General features: G+C 39.4%; 1 protein-coding gene across 1 annotated transcript in view; it reads right to left on the reverse strand.

Annotated features, from left to right (window-relative positions):
• Positions 1-361: 361 nt before the first annotated feature.
• STK31 (serine/threonine kinase 31) overlaps positions 362-24,952 on the reverse strand; it is a 42,636-nt gene continuing 18,045 nt past the window's right edge. The window contains 14 exon segments of the mRNA XM_075746013.1: positions 362-889; positions 891-1,064; positions 5,986-6,054; positions 7,985-8,110; positions 10,909-11,058; positions 11,868-11,954; positions 12,195-12,320; positions 12,925-13,050; positions 13,411-13,491; positions 14,433-14,534; positions 15,564-15,695; positions 16,182-16,301; positions 17,356-17,472; positions 19,972-20,151. Of these exon segments, the coding sequence (XP_075602128.1) occupies positions 872-889; positions 891-1,064; positions 5,986-6,054; positions 7,985-8,110; positions 10,909-11,058; positions 11,868-11,954; positions 12,195-12,320; positions 12,925-13,050; positions 13,411-13,491; positions 14,433-14,534; positions 15,564-15,695; positions 16,182-16,301; positions 17,356-17,472; positions 19,972-20,151 (1,608 nt within the window). The 3' untranslated portion in view covers positions 362-871.

Below are 24,952 nucleotides of genomic sequence, written 5' to 3' on the forward strand. Positions count from 1 at the left end.
TGGTAACATTAACAGCAAAGCATTGCAGGCATACAAACCCGCTCATGAAAAATCATACCTTTATAGTTACTGCAAACAACGTTTAAGAACAAATGATACATACACACACTTCTGTAAAACAAAGCAGCAGCAGTTTTTGCAAATATGTGCATACAGTATTTTGGTTGGCAGCAGCACTGCAAAGGAGCAAGAAGGATGCCTGCTCCCTAGAAAGCCAATCATATTTTTTAAATGCAGAAACACAGAAAAAAGCCAGGCTGCTCTCCACTTCCTTTACCAGTTGTCAAAGCAGGGTGGGTTTTTTTGTTTGTTTTTGTTTGGTTGGTTTTGGTGGGTTTTTTGTTGTTGTTTGTTTGGTTGGTTGGTTTGTTTTTAAACCTTAAATCTTGAAGGCAGTTACTGTAGGGACATCTTGGCTATGCAGTAACAAAAAAGCTCCAGCAAAAAGGTAATAACCTAGAGCATCTTTAAAAGGAACGTGTTATCTGGAATCACAGCAAGAAGAGGGATATAAAACTGGATACAAAACAGGTCACTAAAGATTCATCTTAAAGATCTCTAGCATCTAACAAGACTATTCTCTGTAAATTTAAAGCCTATATAATGGACAAAGAAAAAGGCTGACAAACTAAGAACACAATCAGTAACACCACACTTACACCCCTGAACACTTATTTAGAATAGAATGCACTTGAAAGAAAAGGCAGTGAAGATTGTGTAATCACAAAACATGACTGCATCTATCAAACCTTTTATATGTTGAGATTTCAGATCAGGACAATGATTTCAAAACCAAATAAAACCAGAAGTCTCAATCAAACACCTGATGGAAAAGTTCCTCATCTATTGAGTAGGGTTTGCTCCACTCTCCTCAGTTAATCACATTTTCTTTTTCCATCTATCTTCTCAGAATCATGTTCTTCACATGGCTCATACTTTTCACCTGGTTGTGGTGAAACTGGAATGGCGTCAGCTATGAGGAAGCAATCATCCTTCAGCACCTGCTCAGCTGTCAGTCTGTTACAGCAGAACAAATTCAGGAGAAGAGATTTAACTTTATCATCCTACAAACAGAGGGAGAAAGATTTCATCAGTAAGCAAAACAAGCTCAAGTACAAACAACAACCAAGTATTCGATGAACACATCCTGTAAGTGCTTAGGGCCTGAAGCCCTCACAAAAGGTTGTACCATAGCATTGCCAATGGTCAGCAACACTTCATAGTGCTCATTAATAACAAAATAAGAGCAAGCATTTGGCAGAAGGTCTGTCAACCTAGTGCCAGCAGATTTCACAGAACGGCATGAGTTACTGTATTTTAAAACATCAATTCACTGAACTACTACAGAGAAATACTGCAATTGGTCTTTCTACTGAGAAGGAACCGAACAGGTGCCTTTCACCTACAACTTCATCTTTTAATTTTTGTCATATTGCTTTATCTCTCTACAAGAGCACAGGGAAAAAAGAAAACCAAAGTAATGGGCTCTAAATCAACAGCAGCTATTTTGCTAATAACTCATCACTTACACTTAGGCTCTCTGGATATATCGGAAGGGATTATGTGCCTAAATACTTAGCACATTAACAGTGCTAGTCTCCATACATGAAAAACACAGCTGCTACACATATGCACAAACATCAGCTGTTGAGGGAGGAAGAGCACACACAGGATTTGGACAAGGGGACTGCAAGAAAGACAATCTCAAATGCTGATCCAGAGATCTAGATTACCAAAACTCAATGGGAACAGAATCCTTCCATAAGAAGCCTTGCTTGTTCACAGTCTCCAAGCCAGCAACACCTCTAACTAGAGTCAACAAAACAGCAAAGCACAAGATACCTCTACACCTCTCACCTATCCCTATTTCACCCACACAGAAGAATCACTCTGATGCAAAGGAATGTACACAAATAGTCAAAAACTTGAAGACAGAAACAAGCACACAATTTCCAACTCTTCCACTAATTATCAGAGTGGCTCTAGAGAATCAGCCACTCCCCAAATAATCTGAAATCTTAGTGAAAAGATGCAATCTGAACACTGTTGATCTTATAGGCATAAAGGACTGTTAAATGTTTATAAATCATTTAAAATACTCAAGAGAAAATCTCTAGTTAAGAAGATCCAAATGTGTGCAATGAAATACAGGAGTTAACCACTTCCTCTGCAAAATTAAAAGTGAAGAAAGTCTGAGTATTTAAAGAGCTTGAAAAGCTTCGTGTACTTGCGTATTTGCATTTCATGATACTATCAAATATCTGTCAACAACAAATACCCCCTTCTCACCATGTTCTCACACTAAGGAAACTGAAAATTGATTCCCCGAGGAATACTGCTGTAGAGTAAACATGATGAAGCGTTATCCTATTTCATTATGTTTGCTCTTATTTACCTTTTTTTTTTGAAAACTGGATGCTGAAACACACTGAAGACCGAAGCTCAGCATAGCTAGATGAGTGGCTACAAGATCTTATCTCTAAGCTCTGCTTTTTCTCAACAGTTACCTAACATTAATATCCTTGTTTTAAAGCTTAACATTATTTTACATTTGCTGAAAACAAAAAAAATTTTACTAGTTGCAAGTGTGCAATTCCTCTGGGCACGAGACTGAGATGGAGGGGAATTTACCAGCCTGTCAAGAGCCTGCAGATGGGCATGGAGATTAATTCCAAGTAAGCTGATTATAGATAAAGCACTTAAAAAACAAAATAGATTTTCCCCAAGAACTGGGACAAGGATTAACAGCCCAGAGGTCTAAAAGATTCCCCAAGACACAGCTGAATAATATTTATTAGTATTACATTTCTTAATAAAACCCTCTTGTGTGTTTCTGTGCACCACAGGCAGCACAGATGGCTTTCCAGCGGACTTTGGTGGTTGGTGCACGTGCATGCACACAAATCCAGGATGAATCTTTAAAAACTGCCAACAATGATACATTGATTAGGGTTGTATCATGGACAAGGTCAAAATCAAATGCTGCTTCTTTTTATCAGGGGGAAAAAGTTAAAGAAACTTGCCCTTATTAAAAGCTGTACAATTAATTAATCCTTGCTAAGAACAATAATGGTTAAATTCATTAACTGTCCTTGAGCTAAAGGCAGCTGTTTGCATTTTAGAAGATACCTGCTACGGAACACAGAAGTATAATATCCTGAAACTGGCCATTTAAACTTTGATTTGCATACTTCAGACCTTATTTGTAAAACATTACAGCAGAAATTTTATGGACAACAGAAGTGAACCATTTCCTATTTTTAATGCCCCAAGAAATCTTTTCTATTTCCTTGCATAATTAAGCTTCCCTTATGCATGACAGAAAGTTAGGTTTTTCAGTATCTACGGATTATTATGCATAGTCCTGAATGACACACCGGGCAGACAGTTCTGTACAAGTTTTGTGGCATTCATTTAAAACCCCTAGTTAGCCCTAATGGTGAATCATCAAGTACTGAATCTTCTTTCCTATAGTATTGTGTTTCGAGATTAATCTAATTTTTAATAAGAAACCAAGCAACTACAATGAGCAATAAGAAACTGTCCTGGTTTCAGCTGCAATCAAGTTAGTTCTCTTTCTACTAGCCAGTATAGTGCCCTGTTTTGGATTTAGTATGAGAATAACGTCGATAACACACTGAGGTTTTTAGTTGTTGCTAGGTAGTTGTATTGTCTGCACTATGTCAAGGACTTTTCAGCTTCTCATGCCCTGCCAGGATGCACAAGAAGCTGGAAGAGCACAGCCAGGACAGCCGGCCCAGACTGGCCAAAGGGATAGTCCCTACCACATAGCGCCATGCTCCGTGTGGAACTGGGAAAGCTAGCTGGGAGGCAGAATTGCTGCTTGGAAACACAATGGGCATCAGGTTTTGGGGTTTTTCTTCCACATATGGTGAGCAATTGCATTTGTGCATCACTTGGGTTTTCTTATTTTTATGTATATATATATAAGTTCTCTTATATATATAGAGAAAGCAGCTGCGTGGTGCTCAGTTACTGGCTGGGGTTAAACCACAACAGAAATACTATTTACAGGATCACCTCCCTGCTCAAATGCTACATGTTTTAGTGTTTTATTTTCCATGGTAGTGTCACACTGGAAATAATTTTGCAGGGAGATTTGGTAGACAGTCCTGTGCTTTATCAGTAATGCTTTCATCACTAGAGAACATTGCTGAAATGAAGTTATTAAAAGACATACTGTAGAGGATAAGAGTTATCTAATAAAACACGATTATTTACAGCATTGTGTTATGCAGTGATATACAAGCTACCCTGCCCGGACACTGAACCACTACAGCTGTGTTAGTCTGGTACTGTATCATAACAGTTTCTTAACCTACACATAGTAAACAGGATACACTAAGTCCATAATGAACACAACTTCAGCAGTTTAGCCCCATGCCTTAATAGATTTCTCCACAAAGCAGGCAAATCATTAATACACAAATATAATCAATAAAGAGGGATTTATTATTTGGGTTTCTTTTTTTTTTTTTCCTTGACAAAACAACGCAAGTTTATCTGATCAACAGCAACTCCACTGCTTTGTTTTCTACTTTTCAATTTAAAGTATTTTTCTAGTTTTCTGGAAAATATGGGGATTAACCTCTAACTCTTCCCTATGTTCCTTATAAAAATTCTATCCATAACCTAAGACTTCATTCAAAAACTAAACAGAGTCACTTGCAGGTTTTTAATAACAGTATAAGGCTTGATTTAAGGAGCTTCATGGCCTTCTCAAATCTAGAAAACGCAATAAACTCTCAATTTAAGATCAACAGAATTAAGCATGATATGAGTGGTAGTCCATACAGATTAAAAAACACAAGGGCAATCCACTCAAGGGAGATGGGAGGGACACAGGGCAAGAACAAAGCAGTCAGTAAGTAGACAGGCAAAAGTACAGCAAAAAGTATGAAGCAGAAACTAATCTGGGAAGGCTAATGATTTGAAAAAGGTCCATAAGCCTCACAATAAATTTCTTTAAACTACGTATGGTGACATGCCTTTTGTTATTCCAACTTCTACAAGGAGGAAAAGGAATCACCTGTAGCAAAAGGTAGAAGAGGTTGAAAGCAGGCAAGAAAAAAGGTCTTAACTCTGGGCCAGAAGGCCGAAAGCTTTAGGGAAAGAGAGTTACACAAGAAAATAAACTCAAGGAAAGACAGGCACTCAGGTAACTAAGGAACACAGAGAGGCGGCCATAAAATTATCTGCTTATCAATAACAAGAGATAGGTAAGTTTGAGAAGGATCAAAGTTGGAGACCTAAATTGGGAAACATGAATGCACACAGGTCTACTCAGAGTCACTGAGGCACTGGGCAAGGATAAGCTTCAAAAAAGGGACTGAAAATAGAGTTCAAGGTGACAGCAGTTGCTGGCATAGTCAGAGAACAACAGTTCAGAGTAGAACGAATGAAAGCAGCCACACGGATTTTATCATGCAGGATCCACTTTTATCTGTGAATTTCTTTCAGAGGCTTAGGAAAGTTTCACACACTAAGAAAAAAACAAAAACAAAGAATAAAGGCCACAATACACTTTTACAACTGCATTTAAGTGATTAAAATGGAATTTGGCTTTTTTATTAATGCTTAAGTACTGTGCAATCATTATGTAGGAAGACAGATGAACAAAGCCAACTTCCCTGACTTCAGAAAAGATAAGTTCCTAATTCAAATACCTCCTTTGAGGCTGAATCTCAATGACTTATTCCCCAAGTCTGTAACTTGGTGTCATTCAATTAATAGTTATCTGTGAAAAAGCTGCTCCTTCTGAGGTCAGAGTTAAATATTAAGAAAACTCTGGGGTTTCCTACCTTCTCAAACATCATTTTATTTGTGCAGACTATTCAGAATTATCCAAACAGTCAATTAAACATTTTCTCAATCCAGCACTTACAACTAAATGTTTGACTAAATAATAATAAACTACGTCTAAACAAAAGCAGTCTAATCTTCCTCATCTGACAATTAACATACCATGACAACCACATTCACCTCAGGTGTTCCATCTTCTTTTATGCCAAACTCCTGGTTTTGAACACAAAGCTGTAAATGAAAAGATACATAATGCATAACACTGGAGGCTTTTTTCCCTTTAGTTTAACAAAAGCAAACATCAGTTAAGAAGATTCCAGGTTTCAAGTGAAAATGGATTGTTGTGGGAAAATGGCAAGGAAAGGCTTTTTTCCTAATTTCATAGTAGGGTAAAACACACAAGAGGCTTAAGTTCCCCCTACATAGAAACACGGGGAAAAAAATTTAGTATCAGTAGAAACTTTTAGAGGTCAAAAAAAATAGACTTTCAAAAATATGACTCAAAGTCCATGCCCAAGCTGTAAGTTTAATTATATAATCCTCTTTAAGAAATACTGAAGGGTAAGTACACTAACAGGCAACCATGAACCCTGTACCCAGAAACAAAGTAAAATTTCCCCAGTCTTTACTATTGCCTAGAACCATGCCAGAGTACAGCATTTTTCAAAATCCTGCCTGCAGATTAAGCTGAAAATGCCTCTCTCCAGAACAATTACCTAGACAGCAAAAGGAAGCGTATGTTTGGTCAGTGCTGGGCTCTTGTGACGTAGATCAGCAGAGAACTCTGAAAACCACTGCCTCAGTTTTGAAAGTGGCACTGCTGTTTAATGAGGGAGAACACAATTTCAGATGCCCAACATGAAACTGGCAACTGTCAAGCATAATACTAACACTTGAGCTAGAATCTTCCATCAAATGATCAATACAACACCAACTCCGAGCTGAAGATTAGTTACATGTGGATTAATCCAAAATTCAGCTGGCAAACCTGGATGAGGTTTCAGAAGAATGCCAATCTTGCTGCACCTCAGATATTCTCTCCAAGCAGAGCCAGCTATTTGTAAGACTGTCTTGGGTTCCCCCCCCCCCCCCCGTCACTTCTACTTGTAAAAAACCTTTCTTTTAGAACAGGTGAAGTTCTGAATAGTGGTACTGAAAGTGTTCTAACTAAACTGTGCATCTATGATATTCAACTAAACTTTAGCTCATCTATTTCAGTAGAAAAGACACTTGATTTTAAGCAACTGCTTCCTAAATTGGGAATAAAACACAATGAAGAGTGACTTCTATGTGAACCAGCTTCATCTTCTCAGCACAGGTAACTGACAGTGGTTAGCTATCAACTTGCAGTTTACCCCTCTGTTAGGAAGTGCTTTTAAGACACTCCGGCACAGAAGGGATTCCTGATGCCATCGCTGTGCAGCTGATGGAACTGCCAGTATTTCCCAGGAAGACCCCCAAGTAACTGGAGCTCCAACTGGTATTCAGTGAACTAGTTCCAATGTATCAAGTGCTCATGTGCAATCACTGCCTGGGAACATCAGCACTTGCTGGGTAGCTTGCAGCTTTTCAAGTCCAGGAGATTTGAAGTTTTCCCATTCATAACACATGGCACTGAGCCTGAGTCAGTGAGGCAGCGATACAGTGCCAGAAGACAAAAAAGGAGATGCCATGCAACATACCACCTAACAGGGGAAAGTAGATTGCTTTCTCCTCCCTGGCATAACACGAAGTAAGAAACAAAACATCTAAGCACTGCTGCCAGCAACAAAACATATGACAGTCCCCATCTTTGCCTTCATCTTCCCTCTCTTTTGATTTGGGTAATTCCTCAGGGGCAAGGTCACAAAAAAAAAAAAGGCTCACAAGACATGAATAGGAAGTGCAGCAAGAACTGACAACCCACAGCATGAGGAACAAAAGCATAATTTTTGTTCATATTACTATACAAATTACATTGTATATTTACAGAAAAATGCACTGTCTTCAGCCTGTAATCATAACACCCATTCATTCCACACTTACCACTCAGATGAAAATAGGAACACTTATTTCACCAAAATAATTCAAAGTAGAAGTTGGAGATAACATTTACTGCTCTTTATAAGCCCGCTACAGTTCCATAATATTACTAGAAACTCTTCTACAAGCCATAACATACCCAGAACAGAAGGCAGCCATAAGCATACATGTCAGAGGCTGGAGAAGCTGGCTGTCCCATCTTCAGTTCAGGAGAAACTAAGCTCAGAGTACTGACAACCATACTGTTTGCAGCAGCACGTTGTTCCTATGGGAAAAAATATTGTACCTGTAATTTCAAGTAAGACCAATAGCACATTGAAGCAGATGATTCTCCCTCTCCCTTTTAATCTGTCAGACAACTTTACCATAAAGTTCCGTGCTGTACCAGACTGAAATGTAAAATCCTCCTTTACTGATCAAAAAAAGTGGTAAGGAGGAAAAAAAGAGATAACATCACACATCTATTAACTGAAACTGTAATAGAAAAATAGAGATGGCAGATTTTATTCCATGCTAGAACTACTAAAGCTCATAAAGTGGTAAAGAATACAAATTGCAAAAAACTTCTCAAATTAGAAAAAAATTAAAATCGCAATTAAGAGACATTCAGTACTGTTTTGAAGAACTTTAAAGTTCAGTTCTGCCAGCTTTCCTATTTTTTCTTCTCTGCTTTTCTGGCCTTCACATGAAACAGCATATTTTTGGACTCTCTACTGTCAAAATAGAAGCTAGACCATGAAGTCTCTCTCCCCCTCCATGACAGCAGCCAGCATCAGCTATAGCGAGACCAGAGAAGACTAGTCTTCAGATTGGCAAGAGTACTACTCAGTAACACATCAGTTACCAGCCCCACTCATGCATTTGGGATCATGCAGAAAGTACAAGCACTGAGCAGTACTGACACCCCTCTAAAGGCGGCACAAACTGGATCCAGGCTGTGAACCATGGGTGGAACTTTCCTGTTCTATCACACACAAGCGGCTTGCTCATTTTGGCACAGCCCATACCTGCAGGGAGGAATAAAGAGAGGGATAGTCTCCCTCAGCTCTTGCAATTTTCACAATGACACCATCTGTATTGAGTATGACCCTTCAGAAAATTCAGCTGTCAAAAGGTTTTAAAGCATCTCTCTTTAGCATGTTGAAAACCGAAGTTTATTTCAAGGGAAGCACACTTTGCTGTCCAAACATTTGACACTCTTCATGAGATGCACAGATAACCCATTTCCAAAGCAGAAGTAAGAGTTCTCAACAAAACCTACTTTTATTTCTATTACATTTATTATAGTAATATAATAACATACTATCATAATGCATATTATTATTTTAAAAAGTTAAATAAGCATGAAGCAGACCTCTAGCTCAAAAATGTTTTAGCTCAAACAACCTGAGTTTAGAAAGTCAAAAGGTAACTACAGAAGACATACCATTATTGGAGAATTTGCTATGTAACCACACTGAATTGTAAGCCAATAGCTTGTGTTCTTAAAGAATATTACATTTTCCCCAAGAACAACTATGAAATTCTTTATGTCCTGGTTCTGGCAAGGATAGAGTTAATTTTACAAGGAGCCAGGACAGGTGACCCAAGCTGGCCAGGGGCTAGTCCATGCCATGTGACATCATGCTCACCATAACAGGGGGGCTAGTCGGGGAGGGGAAGGGCAGCGCGGTTCCGGGACAGGCTGAGTGTCTGGTCGGTCGGCCGGCAGGGGCTTGGGCAGCTGCAGCGCCTGTGGGTCCGCTCTCTCCCTCTGGATGGTGCTGTCTACTGTCAAGCAGTGTTTGATAGATTGTGGCCAGGGCCCAGCACAGCGCAGCAAGTTGTGTCTCCTTAGAATCCCCACAGCATTTTCCTTTCAAATATTCTACCATTTTATCAGGGTGTCCTGGTTTCAGCTGAGAGGGTTGATTTTCTTCATAGTAGCTAGTGTGGGGATATGTTTTGGATTTGTGCTGGAGACAGCATTGATAATAGAGAGATGTTTTTGTTCTATGGACCTATTGTTGAGCAGTGTTTACACGGGGCCAAGGCCTTTTCTGCTTCTTGCACTGCCCTGCCAGCAGGACGGCTGGGGGTGGACAAGAAGTTGGGAGGAGACACAGACAGGACAGGTGACCCAAACTGACCAAAGGGATATTCCATACTATATGACGTCATGCTCAGTTTATAAGGAGCTTGGGGGAAGAGGGGGGGGGGGGGGGGGGCGGCGGCGTTCAGAGTGATGGCATTTGTCTTCCCAAGTAACCGCTACGCGTGACGGAGCCCTGCTTTCCTGGGGATGGCTGAACACCTGCCTGCCCATGGGAAGTGGTGAATGAATTCCTTGCTTTGCTTTGCTTGTGCGCGCGGCTTTTGCTTTACCTATTAAACTGTCTTTATCTCAACCCACAAGTTTTCTCACTTTAACTCTTCCAATTCTCTCCCCCATCCCGATGCGGGGGGCAGTGAACGAGCGGCTGCGTGGTGCTCAGCTGCCCGCTGGGGTAAAACCACGACACAGGGGCTTGCAATTGTTCAGGAGTGAAGCTCCAAACCATTGGGGGTGAAAAGGTCTCTAGATACACGCCCATACTCTCCCACATGCCATGCCAGCCCTGACCATTCAGTCTTAATCCTGTTAATTTACCAACTACTGTGACAGATAAAAACATGTACTAGAACCCCATTACCTATCAAACAGAAAGGCAAAGACTTCGCAAGAGCTTGACTAGCCTTTTTTCAAACACGAGTTCCCACTCTCACCTCTGATGATGCTGATTACCATTAAATATACAAGGCAGACAGCCAACAAACAACTACTGCAACTTCTCTATCATTTCTATTCCAGTGTTTTGCTTAATCAGAGGCCACCCTCAGTAATTTTTTTCCCCTCCAACATTAGTTTGTGTTTAGAAAAAATTCAACAAGACTTAAACTGCTCAACCCTATTCAGAATATAAAACAGAAGTCATCACTGCTAAGCACAATGTTTATCAATAAATTTTTAAATTGCAGACAAAGTTGTCTGTTTTGATACATAATTACGACTTAAAGTCATTAGAGGACGACTTTATTTTTTACCTCTGATTTCGTGAAATCAAAGTCTCCAACGATTCCTTGTTTTCGATTCACAGCAAAAACATTATTTCCATGCAGAGATCCATGTACTATATTAGCTCCATGCAATGTTTGTAGACCTTGGGCCACTCCTTTCATCACTTTCAATGCCTCCTAATGATTTAATTTGGGTGTTTATTACAAAGATAGATATGGAAAAAGCAAAGCACAGTATCAAATAAATTTCTATCCAGAACTAAGACTTTTTTTTTCTTTTAAGGTTTGTACACATTCAAAGTTCATGCCAATTCCAGTTTACGAAGTATGGATTAATTCCCAGTAAGATTATTACGACTTGCACAGCCAGGAAAAAAAAAATGCAGTCACTGATTAACAAATTACTAACATGAAAAAATATGAGAGGAAAAACCCCAACAAAATCCCATGCAAATTGGACCTTTACAAGTAGTTCCAAGTCATCAAACAGAACCAGAGAAAAGACTGTATTGACTTCTAGCTACTGCTTGAGAAGGGATGATTACACAAACTGCCTATACACTGTGTGTGGAGGAGGGAAAGGAAAAGGAGGGGGATGAAGTGAGGGAAGAGAGAAAAAAAGAAAAAAGTTATATACACAGGAGTGCTCTTAAACTCCAATATGGAAATGCCTGCCCCTGAACATCTAACATGTTCAACTCCAGTACTTTTAAAATGTATTAGTAATACAACTGAGGCATTAATTTCAATAAAAGAAATAAGTGTTTCCAAGCAAAATCTCTTTTAGAAAGTTCTAAACTACTGGCTGACCAGATGCTAAGAATGCCAGCCAAGCTATCCTGTGCAACTCTGTACAGTCACTGTCAGTCACCAATGGAAGTACACTGGTGAAACACCATCAGCACGGTAAAATACGGCAAAACAATAAGATTTCTGTTCAAAAACATACAAAATAAAATGCTGATAGTCTAAGTAGTTATACTTACTTCTAAAGTTAAAGGTGTATCAGCCTGTAAAGCTCCCAGACTTGCTCCTGGGTAGTACGGGACCATTAAATATACCAAAGGATCAGACTTCAACAACAACAAAAAAAGTAGATTGTATCAAATATCAGGAATATTGGGAAGTTTAACATGCACTAGATGTGTGACAAATCAATTCATTATGTTTACTAAGTAGACAGTTTATCTAATCTCAGAAAGGAAGTATTTTTCTGATTCAATGCTTCAACTTAAAATATGTTAAAGCTTTAAGGTCCAACTGCAAGTCTTTCAGCTTAAACCAGAAATCAAGATAATTAATTTGAATCTTGCCTTGCAGAAAAGAAGGAACAACAGTTGTAGTAATCCAGATTTCTCCTTCTGCTGATCCCAAGCTCTGTGATACTTGGCAACTCTTTCTATCACTTTTGCTTCTGAGCTTACATCTACAGAGTATCCCTTAAAAACAAAACAGATACCCAAGCTATTACTCCTAATGCCTATAGCATTATTACATTAACCTTTTTTTTTTTAATTACAGAAATGCGTGTTGTTAGATGCCACCATATAACTTCCTCTTCTACTTAACACAAAACTCAATTCCAACAGTCATAGACTGTTCCCATATTTTCTAATTAACTCTTACAAAGTCTGCACCAACAAAATAGGGAACGTGTCTCTAACTTAACATTTAAGCCAATTCAAAGGCAAGAAGAATCTTTACAACTATGTCTCTCATAATACTACATCCCCTGGTTTCCCAATTGCTAGCAGATTGGTAGAAGGAAAGTAGGGGAAAAACAGCAGTTCCTGAAATTTCTTAGTGAAATCATCAGGAAGACAAACCAGAATCTGCAAAAAGAGACGGGAGTAATGAAAAGAAAAAAAGAGGCCCACCAGATGCCAGAAAGAACAGACAGTAGAGGAGAAGCACTGTTCACTACAGCAGTCCTTAAAAGAAGTGGAAAAAAATAAAATAAAAAAATAAATCAGTTCACTCGGAATCAGCACATAAGCCAAGGCCTCACCTGCAGCACTAACGGAAAGCTGGTGTCAACATTACCTTTAAAAGAACCTTCTGGCCCTGAATTTCTGAACATACTAAAGGTCGCTTTGTGCTCAGTTCCTTCATGGGCTCAGCATCCAAAAGGTCTCGCTCCAGGCTGCTTGTCAGAAGTCCACCAGAGTTCTGAAGCACACGCACACGCAGATATCAAGGGTAAGCGCACAGCATTTAACAGCTGGTGAGATTCAGAGACTTCAACTACCTCTCCTCTTCCTCAATCAACTTAGCAAAGCAAAGCCACTTGGGACACACTAAAAAGTTACAGCATCTGTTACTGAGAGGCTGGCCATGATGAGGAAGCTAACGAAATGCATTCCTTGAACTTCCCTCAGAAGAGGGGAACGAGGAGGAAGACCACAACAAACAATGCTGAGGGTGTACGTCCCCCAAACGGCAGAGACCGTGGAAAACACTGTTGGTGCAGAGCCTTGATAGTGCCCAAAACAATAACTGACAGTGCATTCAGACACAATCTCTGCTTACCATATAGTTCAGAATTCCTGCTTCTGGATAAAGAAGTGGTAACTCAGGGAACCATTTCTGTACCAAACACGTAAGCTTCTCCTACATGGAGGAAACAAGGCCCACAGCTTCAGGTCACTAGTGTCTGATATATATATGTAAATATACACTGATATTTGCAATGTCTACCCAGGACATTCAAATGCACATTGACCATGACCGTACCTCCTTCAACAACATCATTCACAGTAACACTGCCATTTGCTTTTAAAAAACAAAACAAACAAAAAACCCAACACACATAACATGAATATGGACAGATGTTCAATATGGACAGATTTTTGAAAGCTCTGAGGGTGGGTAGCGTTAAGGCCCCAAACAGTTCATGCATTATCAGGGAAAACATTTCATCTTCTCTGCAAGAGGCTTTAGTAGGCCTAAACAAAAAAGTAACTTCACTATGGGTTAAGTGGAGGAAGATAAATCAAGTAGTAACACAGACCAGGTCAGCATCTCATTCACCCTGCACAGCTGCAATGCTGCAAGGTAACTATTACACACAAACCTTACACCTGCAGAGGTATCACCCTTCTACTCACAAGGCAATGGTTTCTGATTCTTCCCTCCATATAGAGAAGTCAGAGAAAGGGTGATCTCCTTCACTTCCGGATAAAAGCATGTTTTAACCTAGTCATAAGGAAACAGTTCCCCTTCTTGCAAGAAATACAGTCTTTCTTCAGCAACTGAGCTTACACTTTAACCTGTAGCTCTTCTGGGTTGAGAACTACAGCTCACATTTTCTTCTCACCTCACCCCCTTATGGAGGGGGGAAAGGTATGAGGAAACTATGTTCACACAGAGATAACACTGATCAGCCTCCATGCCTTCTCCCACAGGTTTCACCAAAAAAAGAGGCCATCTTAATATTAAAAAAAGTGTGATTTTTATAGTGTTATTTTACTCAGAGCACACATTAAAGCAACCGAAATGCAGATGTACCTCATACAGGTTTGTTTTAGTTGCTTAAGTAGTTAAATACTCACGTATTCTTCTTGTTCCTTGGATATTTCCTGAAGAACCCTATTGCGCAGATCAGCAATTTCCTCTTTTATTCTTGTCATTTCAAACTCACTGTAATCATCAGACTGCATCAGGAATAACAAAGTTAGTGTATAATTCTCATTCTGCTATTATACCAAAGAACAGTAACCTACTGTATCAGGATTGAAAAAAGACTCCATATCAGAGTTCTGGAGTTAAACACATTCTCAAATGCATACGTTAGTCTCCTTCCTGGAAACCCAAGAGAATCTCTTAAAACCTAATCACTGAGAAAGGTGTTCCCTTTATTTATGTGACAGACCAAATGTTCATGCCCTTTGCCTACTTGTTTCCTAAGTCAGAGTGCTTTTTTTTTTTTTAATTAGTTGATCACATATAATCATAACAGCAACATCATTCATCTACCAGCACTGTCAAGTTCTATAATTCATTCACTTTCTCTCCCATAAGCAGGGATTTTGCTCATGCCACCTCATTATTCAGGAATCCTTTTCCCAATGGGTTTCACTAGTATGTCTCATTTTAAATCTCTCTTGGAAGTTTTCCACGCGTTTACAATGCTTAGAGAGACACACATGCAGGTTCTTTTTTACCTCAAGCATCACCAGAATAAGTAATGTGCGATCAAACAAACAGCACTGAAGCTGGGGTAATATTTACATTCTCGGGATTTCTCTGGGGGGCAGTGGGGAACCCTGAAAACTAGAACAGACATTGACTTCTGTCACCAAAGGGGAAGTATGTGCATTATTAACAAAGTAAAAACTTAAAGTAAATCACACAACTAGCACGGTAAAAAGAGCTGGACAAAACTGTTCATGCTGTGAACAGTGACTGTCACCAGAGGGACTTAGTTAAAAGCACAGTGCCATGGCTGGGGACTGAAACAGAAGAGTGGCTATGTACCAACTTTTTCTTTTTTTTTTTTTTTTGTTAAGCCATTTAGGGTTGGTCTCAGGGGCCTGTAAAACTTCCACAGTTAACAGCAAAACTGAGGTCAGAAAACACATACTGTTTTATATAGTTATCACTTACTTGGAATAGATGACATTAATGTTTCTAAACCAATTTTAAAAACAGACAAAAACACCAACACTATAAGATTTTCATACTTCCTCAAAGTTGTTCTTTTCAACCAGCTTCCACCTTAACTGGGCCTTTAAGTTTTTCACAGTTTTCTTAATTGATAGTAAGTTGTTAATATCAGGTCTTCTATTTAGCCATTGCTCAGCCTGTTTTTTGAACTAGGAGGAAAAGAAAGAAAAAAACTTCACACCAGATACTGTTCAAGCATTCTATTTTAATATGCTACAGTCCAATGCATTACAGAAACTGCCTGAAGCCTATTTGAATTCAGGTTTTCAAGTCCTTTCCCCACAAAAGAGGGTTTTTATTGTGTTTCATTTTAATTACATTACCAACCTTCTGGAAAACTAACATTCTACTTAAAGCTCAATCATCTTAAGTTACATACCACTGATTTGTAATGAATCTAGAGATTCCAGCTTCCACTGCTTTATTTTAAAAAAAGTATCTTTGTATTTAACTAAAATGAAGCATTGGCTGAGGTAATGCATAACTGCAGTTCTTAAGCTTTAATCCAACCAATCTCTCATCACCAATATATTCCTAGAATTTCCTTATAAAAAGGGGACATCTTTCAAAAAGAAGTTATGTCAGAAAGGGTTGCTAGTAGAGATCAGCGTGATAGAAATAAGGCATAAACTCACCTCAACGCTGGCCATGTATCTGTTCTGTATGACAGCAATCATACTTTGTTCTTGACGAATGTTACGTATAACTTCATTGTAAGCACTCACAATTATTCCCTTTTCTGCTTCGTCATGCTCCTGGATTGAATTACACAGAGGGAGATTAAAGATTGAGAATCGTTCTTCATTTATACACACCAACATTTAAGATGTCAAACCTTTACTGAGAAATTCCATTGTTAATGGAAAAAATGAAGCATTTATCAGACTTTTCTCTCTCTTCTTAAAGAGATTCTAAAAAGTTAGCAAGTCTAAGACTTCATCGAATAGTTTCAAGAGAATAAAACTGCTTGGCACCTCTATGTGGAAGTCCAATTTCCTATTCCACATGCTATGAAAGAGAGTGGGGTTTTTTTAAGGATAGTACAGTTAAACAGATACAAAGCATTAAACCATTCTTCTAAGAGACAGTCACTGGTTCTACCAGAGAGAGCAGTCCCAAGCGGACTAAACTACTCATTTGTTGTTAGTATCACGCTACATCAAAGGACAGGTTCAACTTTTGCTGCGTATCCATTCTCTGGCACAGCAGGGACTCTCATTGCAGAGACAATGCAAGTACCTCAAAGAGTTAGCAAAACAGAATGGAGGAAATGCTTATCAGAAAAAGTAACTAACTGTGAAAAAGGCTAAAACAAGCGCAGAAGATTACCAGTAAGACAAGAACACTTGTCCCTTGCAAAATGAAAGTGATGAAAAACTACTCATCTCTTAAGACTAGAAAAAGTAAGTTTATCCATATACATTCACCCAGATAGGCAATCACATTATTTTCATTAGAAACTTACTTTTCATCACCTGTATTTTCAGCACAAGCACCAAAACTCAGTACAGCTCAAAGAAAGCTTCTCTGCACATAGACAGGGAACAAGTTTTCCCAGTATTTTTTAGTTAAGCCACTCATACATACAGCCAAGTTCCTGTAACCCAAAGCCATCCTCTGTCTGTTATCTGGAAAACACATTCTCTTCTCTCTGGAGAAGAATCTGAGTGACTTGCTATCACATTTTCACAAAAAAAGATGCTTTGTAGTGAATAAACTCATCTGATACATTAAGAAAAGCTTTAAAATGAAATAAAAGATGTATAAAAATATAGAAGTCATGACACAGTAGGCATGATTAGAACTTACATTTAAGTCTGTATTCAGTTCTTCACAAATAGCCAGCTCAACCTTTTTGAGAATTTCATCTGCATTGCCAACCATTTCCTCTAAACCTGAAGAAGCTTCTGACATCAGGTCAAAACACTTCAAAGAGGAAAAAAAAACCCAACAATCAGCCATGCAATTGAAGGTAAGATGTTAGCAATCAGACAGCAAAAACAAGCAAGAATACAAAGAGTTAGCACTACTGGAAATCTAATCAGGCTTTCTGTCAGATCTCACCTTTAACTGCCTCACACTTGAGTGATATAACGATTTCTAGAACTAACAAGAGTTAAGATTCACCAGGCAAGAAGAAAGTTGATTCTTGCCTTGATTAGGTTTTATTTTCCTAATCTCATTTTGATTTTTACAAAAAATGTAACAGTAGAAGAAGCCAAATCCTTCTTCTATTGAGTTTCATGTCAAAAATCAACATGTGCTGCCCACAGTGATAGACAAGATGCTCAATATGGCAGTTTCACTATTGAATGGGCTTTCCATTCCTACATCATATTACCTGAGATAAAGACAGATCCTGGGATCTATTTCAGTTTATCCAGTGTGAAATAAGGTTAAAGATTTCACCAGGAAACCCTAAGTGTTTTTATAGAAGTCAGAAATAACTTAAAGATCTAAAATACAGAAGGTGCCAGAGAAAAATCAGTAAGATCAGCTTATAATTACATTAAATGTTCTTTTCAGCAAAGTTTTGTTACCCATCTCTGCAGAAGAGAGATTATACTGGCAAGCAGAACTAGAATGAAAATATGGTCCTGTATTTAACATGCAAGATAGAGAGTCATAACAGAAACCTGCAAATCCACCTTGTTCATTTACCTATCTAGCATGAGTATTCCACTAAAGACTGTGAAAATATTTTATTGCCTTAAAGGAACTAAAAATAAAAACTTTAGCAGTGCAAGTTCAAACAATACATTGCTCCCCAAAGCCTGGAGTTGCATACTGGAAAGGAGCCATCCAGTCTCTGAAAATATCCTTGTCTGTCATTGACCCATTTCCTAATGTAGCTTCTGATCGATGCTACATGAGATTAATTTGGATTCAGAAAGAGAGGAAGAGGCGTATCAGTTAGGAAGGGAAACACTTCAAAGAAGCATTTCCTTTACAGAATTGCTCACACTTTTTTTTTTTAAAAAAAAAGAGCTAGAAGTTACACTGCAACAGAATAATCACGCATCAAAACCTGAAACAATTAAGATCAGTAAATGAAAATTTCTTCCTTGGTCTACCTACATGCCACAAGTCTGTACATTTTCTGTGTCTCTGAACTGTTTGTGGAAAAGTTCATATTTGAAACAGGTAAACCAGAAGTTTATTACGCTAACAAACTTTAGTCACTTTCATACATGCAGAATAGCACTCTGAATTGCATCCAGCAATCGCAGAAACCCATTTGCGGGTTTGTTTGCCCTCTCTAATAACTGACACGATTGTAAACATCTGCAAGTAATTATATTCATTAACATTATACTGCACATGACATGCACCAAGACTACATTGCTGCTGAACAACATTGATTGTCAGGTCAGGGAACACTATTATTCATAACAGTGTCTGGCCACAGTAAATGCTCTGGGTACAATGAAATGCAATGGCAGAAAACCTATTCACTATGAAAGGGGACAACCCTTGTGGATTATGCACAATTCACATGGGAAGGAAGGTTATGCTGACACAAACTGAGAACATTTACACACAAGTGCAACAAGGAGGAGGTCAAGGAAGCTGGGCCTGCAGGAATGGTAGGAGAGCAGTTTACAGTCTTCCCAGGAAGATTAACAGTCCTAAACTGAGCAAGAACATAGATATTAAGCACAGAGACAGGAAAGCCACAAAGCTACCTCCCTACTTTGCACTTGCTTTACAAGCAGAACTCAATGGATGGTAACCCACTTCCACCATCCATCTCATTTTAAGATAAATAAAACCCATTTAACTTCAATGCTCCAAACCTCCTACAGCTCAGAGTGAGACAATGCAAATAGAATGGTATTCCAGAAAAATATTGCAGGACATGCAAATGGCAGTGGACAATTTATTTGTATAAATTCTCCACACTCAGCATTTCAATGAGTTAAAAGTCTATTATGTATTTGTCTGCAACCTCTACCTAGATCATGTCAAATCAGATTAGTTTCTTCTTAGCAGTGATCTTTCATCACCTCTTTCAGCAGCACTGATGAACTCAAGCCTTTTAAAATCTGAAGTCTTTCTATCCAAAGGCTGCTGGAAAGGATTAAAGCATTTCAGTCACACAATGAGTGATAGAGCACACCCATACAAAATTTATACTTGCATAAAGGTACTGATCTTTACACAAAAGATGTCCTTTCATAAGAAAGCATAAACTCTGACTCACCGCAAAGGTACACTAAGAATAAAGGTAAATCAACACTCCGTTCCTCAGTGCATTACCCTTCCCTCTGCATTGAGACACTGTCATTTAGAGCCACTGCTCACATGCACAATCTCCCTGCCACAGGTAGTCATCCCTACTAATGCCTACTGCTCACAAGCCCAGTTAGACAGTGTCATACCTCATCTTTTTCACCAACAGGAAAGACTGGCTGTTCACCTTACCTTTAAGATGCCACTGAACCAGTCAGCAAGAATTTGCAGAGCTGTGTCCGTATCATTTCTGACACAAATAAATTTCTTCATTTTAACACTCTTCCACTTAAAGAACTGTTGAAATACCTCCTCAGAATCATCTGCTTCGGAACCTTGACCATACACCATCTCCAGAGAAGTAGACAGCTCCTGTACATCAAATGCATCAAACAAAAACAGGTTTGCAAACCAGAACAACTTTGGGACAGTGTACTATCTATAAAAATCAAGACATTTAACACAGAAAAAGTTAGCGCTACCTGCTGGCATAAAATTATTTCTACTACAAAAGCCTCTTTCTATACCCAGCAAAGTATATTTTATATTCCACTTTCAGATCTAAAGGTAGCATGTCTACCAGAAAATGCAACAGAAAAAAGGATCTCACACAGAGATCATACAGTCTGATTTCTCCCTCCAAAACATGGAGGGAAAAGACACCACAAAAAAGCTTAACAGCTCATAAAAAGTCATTTGTATTCTCGTTTCATCTTCCCTACGGATTGGGCTTTAAAGTCATACTCATCAGAATAAAGAGGAAAATGGCGTTCAGTTTATAATGCTCCTCATAGAGCTGCTCAAATTTAGAAAACAAAATGAACTTGTGCTAAGAAACAAGGTGAGCAGCCAGATACCTAAGGAATGCTTCTGGACTGACACCTCCCTTCAAAAGTCACGAGTCAAATCTCTTCTGATACACCGTTGTCATCACAACGATTCCTAGATGGAACAGCAATTACTTATGTCTGACAGCTGAAGGCCCTCTGAAATGAGTTTTATAGTCCAGAAACTTCTATTTCCATCTAAAAGCCAAATATTCTGCAATATATAAAGCACAGGGTCCATCTCCTTTTGACTTGTATTGGAAAACAAACTGAAGTGCTACATATAAGGGAAAGGCATCAAGGTTAAAGCTCAGGGCAAACATAAATCACTTTTCAAAGGGTGTTCTGTCAAACAACCTGAAGAACAAGCAGAGTCAGGGAGGAGTGTATCAGTCAAATACCAATGGAGACAACATCCTGATAGAAAGCAGCCTTCCGTGCTCCTGGGTGGAAAGTCCCATGCTGAAAAATACTTGAGAGCTACATTGGTGTTCGCAGTTCGAAAGAGAAAATTCTCCCTCATCAGTGGGATTTGGCTGGATGAACGTGTGCTTTTGTAATAAATAGCATCCTTCAGCTTTCAAAATCCATCCACATAATGCCCACCAAGATGGCTAAAGAAACCCTAATAAAGGCTGCTGACAGTTTGCTTATATATATAGCTTTTTTCTTTTCTCCAATCCCAGAACATTTGAGGGATACTGGAGTTAATTTAAGTTGAGGGATATTTGATACTTGAGTTAAATATCACAGACCTTCCCAAACAACCCCTAGCTCATGTAGATGAAGAAAAACACCAGAACACGTCTCTCTCCTACTCTTGAAGTTCTCATTTTTGCAACCTTTCAGACTCAACAGCCAGTACTATGGAAAAAGCAATATGACAGAACTTAAGTCACTTGTCAGGAGCCTTTCAGACACTTGAAACGGGTCATATGAACAACCAAACGTAACAGAGTAGAACGGAGTGTCTGACACTAACACCACAGGCCAGAACGTGGCAGCAATGAACTTCCCTTGCTGAGGGCTGCAGGTACAACAGAGGCGAGGAAGTGAGCTCGACCAATTTTGTAGAACTACACAAGATGATGCTACGTCTTTAACTGTGCAGCAAAAGTTCAAACTGGGGCCAAATGCATAAGTTGTTCCTCACATAACAACTAGCTAAATACAGTCACCACAAAACCCACCCAAAACAAAACAAACACCACCACATAACCCCCCAAAACTCCAAACCAAACAAAAAACCAAACCACCAAACAGTATTTTATAAAATTCTAAAACTAATTTCATGAAAATGGTTACTATAATGAACAGCATTCATTTAGTACAACAGATTAACACAGCAATTTCCAATTGAACCACGTGACATGAGCTTTGCACAAACACGTTTGTCTATAAGCAAATACAAAGAAGGAGGTTTCTGCTAAATTTATGTAGGCTATTTAAATTATTCAAGTGCACAACAGATTTTTCTCACATTCTTTTTTGAACAGCTGGATTTTAATACACGAAGATACACATGGACAGAAAACGGCATGGCAAAGCAGAAGTCAGGTTCAAACAGCGCAGTCTGAAGGAAGGAGAGAAAAGTCAGCCCATTTCACAGCAGTCAAAAGTAAGTAATAGAACTGAGAAAAGTGCTCAGTAGCAGTTTCACATCCAATATCACACCCTGGTTACAAAAATAATAGCACTCGTCACACCAAAAGGATGCACGCATTCCATCAGGCTGTCCTCAAGGAAAGAATTCTGTAAGTCAAGTCCTATTTCTTCCCATTTATTTTTCGTACCATAAACACATTTCCCTAGAACATTAGCAACTTCACCAGCATATGGATACAGAAGCAGGCTCCCGAAGGATAACAAGTTACCATATGAAGACGGCTCAGGGGCCTACATGCACTTGTCCTAGTCACTATCTCTAAGTGCAGTAACTCAAAGGGAGCAGAACAAGCTACTACATGCTATGCATGGGCTCATTTGAGAGTAACTTAGTGTACACCCACACTCTCGGCTTTCCTCTTCACCAATGCAGTATTATCACTTGGAAAGCATGGAGTTCACCAACTGTATATTTCGGTCCCAGTCAGTTGGGCCAGCTGCAGCTGAAGCTGTTTTGAATTTGTCTGTGGTTGAGGCCAACAACAGTTCTCACCAGAAGGTATAAAACATAAGTCAGATGAGAAGTATGCAATACACAGCCTCAATGAAAGGGGCATTAGCTCCCAAGCTCCTGTTCTGAGAGACACTAGAAAAATATTCATTTCTCTAGGACAGCACAGCATGACCTCTTCAGCTCTATAAAACTGCAAACTAGGTGCTCAGTGATATTTGGTAAAAACTTATTTCTGCTTCCCTACTTGGGAAAACTATTTTGATCTTCTAGCTCCAAATACAAGAGAGGACCACCAATTTTTGGCAAAAGCCCAAAATTCACTTAACACATCTAGCAGCATTTCAGTACCCCTTCAAATATTTTCAAAACACTATTAAAATTTCACTGTAGTACAACTATCTAGAAGATGCTTAATGCCTACCACCTAGTGGATTAGCAAAGCATAACCTTTAAAACACACACACACACACAAAAAACACCCAACTACAAAATAGAAAAGAAAAAAAAAAAATCCACACAGCACAACACCACACCACAACTTTCCTCTGTCTGAAGGAGCAGGATCCACACAGGGCCTCCAGTGATAGAAAGCCATGAAGTGCTACCATTCAATACCTTTTCTAATTAGACATCAATCTGCATATCAGAATAGAACCAAAACATAAGTGTATCAAAACATTTTTTTGAATGGCATTGAAAAATAATTCTATTAGAAATTGAGTTAGTAATTCCATGAAAATGTGAATGCTTTGATTTATTAATGCTGCTCAAACCTTATACAAAGTTACGTGCAGCCTGTAATCTTGGTGATTTTTCGTAAGAATGTAATCTCATACACGTGCGGTCAAATGCATCTCGGGAAATTTGTACAGACAAGCCGTCAAACTACAGCCAATCTCTTCCCCTCTCCACACAGACTTGCACAGTCAAAATAAAAGCAAGTAATATTTCTGAAGTTAAAAAGAAGAAAATAAATTATTTCTAATAGCAAAGGCCAGTAACACCAGATTGGTATTATTTCTATCGGAAAAGTCATCTTCAAAAGTTCTTACTGCCTCTACAGAGCTTATTTCCCCATCTATTTCCCCACTTTCTGCTGTTGGGTTGGCTGAGAGGGAAGGCTGGCTGAGAGGGAAAGAGAATTTTTGCGTAAATATGTGCTTCTGTAGTGTTTAACTCTCACCTTAAAAAAAGTGCTTTAAGCATTTTACACTTTGCTACACTAGTCCAGAATACACAGCCAACTTAACAGAAAGGGCTAGGAAAGCACATAATCCAACCAGAGGGTTGTGATAAGCGGCGCAGAGTCTATTTGGAGACCTCTATCTAGTGGTGTGCCCCAAGGGTCAGTTCTTGGTCCAGTCCTAGTCAGCATATTCATCAATGACCTGGACAAGGGGACAGAGTGTACCTTCAGCAAATTCGCTGATGATACTAAGCTAGGAGCAGTGGCCAACACACCAGAAGGCTGCGCTGCCATTCATTGAGACCTGGACAGGCTAGAGAGCTGGGCAGAGAGGATCCATATGAAATTCAGTAAGGGCAAGTGTAGGGTCCTGCACCTAGGAAGGAATAACCCCAAGCATCAATACAGGTTAGGGGTTGAGCTGCTGGGAAGCAGAGCTGCAGAGAAGGACCTGGGAGTCCTGGTGGACAACAAGCTCTCTATGAGCCAGCAGTGTGCCCTCATGGCCAAGGCGGCCAACGGTATCCTGGGGTGCATTCAGAAGACCGTAGCCAGCAGGTCCAGGGAAGTTATCCTCCCCCTCTACTCTGCCCTGGTGAGGCCACATTGGAATACTGTGTCCAGTTCTGGGCTCCCCAGTTCAAGACAGACAGGGAACTACTGGAGAGAGTCCAGCGGAGGGCTACAAGGATGATGAGGGGACTGAAGCATCTCTCGTATGAGGAAAGGCTGAGAGAGCTGGGGCTGTTTAGCCTGGAGAAGACTGAGAGGGGATCTCATTAATGCTTATAACTATCTAAAGGGTGGATGTCTAGAGGAAGGGGCCAGACTCTTCTCAATGGTGCCCGGTGACAGGACAAGGGGCAATGGGCACAAACTGGAACACAGGAAGTTCCATCCGAACATGAGGAAAAACTTCTTCACTCTGAGGGTGACCGAGCACTGGGACGGGCTGCCCAGAGAGGTTGTGGAGTCTCCTTCTCTGGAGATATTCAAAACTTGCCTGGACGCCACCCTGTGGAACCTGTGGAACCTTCAGCA

The sequence above is a fragment of the Balearica regulorum genome, chromosome 2 (assembly GCF_011004875.1).
Source record: "Balearica regulorum gibbericeps isolate bBalReg1 chromosome 2, bBalReg1.pri, whole genome shotgun sequence".
NCBI classification, from domain to species: domain Eukaryota; kingdom Metazoa; phylum Chordata; class Aves; order Gruiformes; family Gruidae; genus Balearica; species Balearica regulorum.